Consider the following 3,834-nt stretch of genomic DNA (forward strand, 5'->3'; position numbering starts at 1 on the left):
GACCGAACTCTGGAAACCTGCCTGAATGAAGAATTTTAGGGGGAGTTGAAAGTGAGACAGGTTCCTAAGACCATTGAACTCTGGAAACCTGCCTGAATGAAGAATTTTAGGGGGAGTTGAAAGTGAGACAGGTTCCTAAGACCATCGGAAATATGTTTTCTGATGGTTTTAGACGACCCCTGTGAAAGGGTCATTTGACCCCCAAAGGGGTCGCGACCCACAGGTTGAGAACCACTAGCGTAGATTCTATCTTCCCTTCTCAAGATATTGGACGAAGGAACATGCCTTATCTCTTCCATTTTGTATTAAGTTGTAAAACTTCTAAAAGCTTATTTGAAGTTCTAGTAGAATTATGCATTATCTTAATTTAATTTCTTGCTTTTTTATTTCCTTTGGTTATCAAAAGGTTACATGAGATAGTATCAATTCACACAGTTTGCACACCCCTGCTAGATATTTGGTCCTGCCAAAGCACTTCTAAAGAAAAGAAATATTCAGAGCTAAAGAATCTGGAAACCAATAAGATATAGAAGTTAAGCCATTGGACTAGAAACCAGGAGACTGGGACTTCTATTCCACATTAGGAATGTAGCCAGCTGTATGACTTTGGGCCAGTCTCTCTCTCTGAGCCCTTGAATGGAGGCAATGGCAAACTTTTCTGGAAAAAAATGTTGCCAGGAAAAATATAGAGCACAGTTGCCAGGACTTGAGGCTCACTGAAAGGAGCAAAATATCAAAGTTTGTGAGGAAATAACCATTTCAGGAGGGAAGTGTTATAGAGGTCTACATACTTTGGAAACTCTGGAGCTTTAACTGGCCATATTATGGACCAATCAATCGGAATAGAGCTGGAATGGATCTTGGAGCTCTTCTAGTCCAACCTCCTGTTCAAGCAGAAATCCAGTCCCGTCTTAAAGCCTTAGGGGTCCCAGCAATAGAGGGGCAGCATTAGGGGGAAGCCATTTCATATAAAGAAAAACAGAACACATCATTTAAAGCTCCTCTGCATTTCAGGTGTTTCCCCCATTTGCATTACACCATGGTACTCACTTCACTAAACATAAGGAATTGTTAGCATGTAAAATGCTGCAGCTGCCAAGAATCCATGTTTAGCATCTGTAAAGTGCATGGACAGTAATCAGAGATGTGGGACATTGGCTAAGCAATATATGGAGTGATAGGTTCTTTAAGTTTGAGAAGTTGGATTTGCCTCCATCCCAACTATCCCTTTCTATCATATTTATTCACAGAAGTAAAAAAAAGACAGGAAAATGATGCTGAATAGAATATAAATAACATTAAAAGAATTTGTCACAATCTCCACAGCTGAGAAAGGACACATTTGATATTCTTATTTCTCATGCTATAGATGATTGGATTGAACAGAGGTGGAAGGAGAGCATACAGAACAGTCAACCCAAAATCTATATAAGATGGAGTTTTTGAGGAAGGTCTAAGATAGGCAAAGCATCCACTTAATACTAGCACAGACACTACTGTAAGATGGGGAATACAAGTGGATAAGGCTTTTTGCCTTCCTTGTTCAGAAGGGATTCTTAACACTGTCCTAAAGATCACTGCATAAGATACAATAATAAAAGTGAAACAACTTAGTCCAACAATGATACCAGATACAAGAATACCAACCTCAAGTAGATTTAATCCAGAGCAGGATAGTTTTAGCAATTGTGGAATTTCACAAAAGAATTGGTTGATCACATTAGTACAAAACAGAACTGAAAAAGTACCAGTTGTGTGCAAGATTCCACAGAGAAAACCTGAAACCCATACAAATATCATTATTTCAGTGCTGGCTTTCCAATTCATCATTACATGATAATGTAATGGATGGCAAATGGCAACATACCGATCATATGCCATGACTGTGAGAAGGAAGAAATCAGAAGCTGCAAAAGAAACAAAGAGGAAGACTTGAGCAACACAGCCAACATAAGAGATGCATCTGTTGTTCATGAGAGAATTGATCATGGATTTTGGGACAATGACAGAAACAATGCCCACGTCTTGCAGAGCCAAATTCATGAGAAAGAAGTACATGGGGCTGTGCAGTCGACGATCAAAAGCGACTGCAGAAATAATGAGAAAATTTGTTGTTACAGTAGTGAGATATAACACAAAGAAGAAGAAGAAATACAAAAGCTGCAGATGATGATTTTTTGAAAATTCCAGCAGCAGAAAGTAAAGCACTGTAGTTTGATTCTCCATTTTCATTTATGACAAAGCTGGCATAACTGCAAGAAAATGGAGGAGGGAAATTCGGTTAGATAAAATTTTGGAGGTGGTATTTTGATATGTGGTGAAAATAAAAAATATCAAGAAATGTCAAGGATGGACAGAATGAACAGAGAGTCAGAGCATGGAAAACAGAGTTGTAGGATGGGAATATTAGAGCATACTCTTGTCAATTATTACTGTACTACATCATGTTTTTTCTTCTCTCCTGTTTTCAGTTGTGTTATCTTATCTACTGATAAAAAGCATTGCCTAGAAGTAGAACAAAGCCATTCAGGTCTATTTTCATCAATAAAAGATTACTTGGGATAATTAAATCCATCATCATGTGTCTGCACTCCTACAGGATTGTGGTAGTGTTGAAAAAAAAACTATGTATGGTGCTTTGTGCTTTCAGAAGAAAGACAATGTAAATTTAGCCAATCAATATAAAAATATTTGCTATGTTTCTTATTTGGAAATTTTGAGAGCAGACATTTGCTCCTCATATAATTTTGCTATGGGTAATGACGGTGATATTTTTTTCTCAATTTCTCTGCCAGATATTAGGCTAAAATAATAAAATAGAAAGCCTTTATACATAAATATAAAATTGATAAATATATATTTAATGGCATATTGTTAATTATAAAATGAAAGAATTTTAGTTACAATATAACTGGTATTTTGATATTCACTTGGTGATAAAGACACAATTATACCAATGTCAAATACATTTGATCAAAAGACATCAAACATTAGCAGAATATAGTAATAAATCCCCTTATCCAACATTTACAAGAAAATTAAAACTCTGTTTGAAAAGGCAGTCTCCCATTCAATGCAAACTAATAATGTCTGTAGTAGAGTTTGGACAGAAAATGAAACACAACCTATTACAGCTATGAACCATGATATCTCAGCATTTTTTTTTCAACAGTAATACTTAAAGCACATTTTGAAGAATAATACTTAACTTGTTTAAAAAGAATAATAAAAAGAAATTTAGTAATCTTACTACACAGTTCTTTTATTCATATACAGATAGATTATGAAATGACTTTGCCAGTGCTGATCACCTATTAGTGATCACTTCATGCATGAAAGTTTGGTCCAGATTTCTGCAAATTATAACTGTTTTTTATTCTTTATAATTATCATGTGGAAAAGGCACAAATGTTAAATATGTAGTTTATTCATTATTTGAAGTCTACACAAAAATCTCTCCAAATGGTATTCTACTTAATAGTATCTTTATATATACTGCCTAATTCCAATATTTTGGGGGAAAAAAACATAAAGAAACCTTTATTCTCTCCCCCCCCCAATTGCCTAACTTCTTATTCCATTATATTAGAAAACTGCCTAATGCAATTTTTCACTTAAATTCTCTTCCAGCAGAAAAGTTATAAAACCAACCTGAAATATAACACATAAAACATACTGAAATAAACACCAATTTGTGCCAGAAAAAATGGGAAATATCTTTTTTGTTAAACTTTCCATTAATAACTGACGATTTGTCTCTATATAGGTTATGTATTCCATGCCTTTAAGACTGTTAGATATCTTACCACTAAGTAAATGCTGTCTCACTATTTT

General features: G+C 35.0%; 1 protein-coding gene across 2 annotated transcripts; it reads right to left on the bottom strand.

Moving 5' to 3' along the window:
* Window positions 1–703: 703 nt before the first annotated feature.
* On the bottom strand, window positions 704–3,834 carry LOC120301683 (olfactory receptor 14A16-like). Of its 2 annotated transcripts, XM_039329212.1 has the most exons (3): window positions 3,807–3,834; window positions 1,648–2,252; window positions 704–918 (listed from the first exon to the last, which is right to left on the bottom strand). In XM_039329212.1, exons 2-3 carry the CDS (start codon window positions 2,230–2,232, stop codon window positions 889–891), a joined length of 615 nt encoding a protein of 204 aa, XP_039185146.1. In that variant the 5' UTR covers window positions 2,233–2,252; window positions 3,807–3,834; the 3' UTR covers window positions 704–888. The 2 variants fall into 2 exon arrangements, with proteins under 2 accessions (XP_039185146.1, XP_039185144.1); XM_039329210.1 differs by having other exon boundaries at window positions 704–2,252.

The sequence above is a fragment of the Crotalus tigris genome, unplaced genomic scaffold, assembly GCF_016545835.1.
Source record: "Crotalus tigris isolate CLP2741 ecotype Arizona unplaced genomic scaffold, ASM1654583v1 scf7180000024390.453493, whole genome shotgun sequence".
NCBI lineage: Eukaryota > Metazoa > Chordata > Lepidosauria > Squamata > Viperidae > Crotalus > Crotalus tigris.

What these genes read in the sequence shown, in the direction of transcription:
- LOC120301683 (XM_039329210.1), bottom strand. Translation starts at nt 2,232, where the DNA reads ATGAAAATGGAGAATCAAACTACAGTGCTTTACTTTCTGCTGCTGGAA.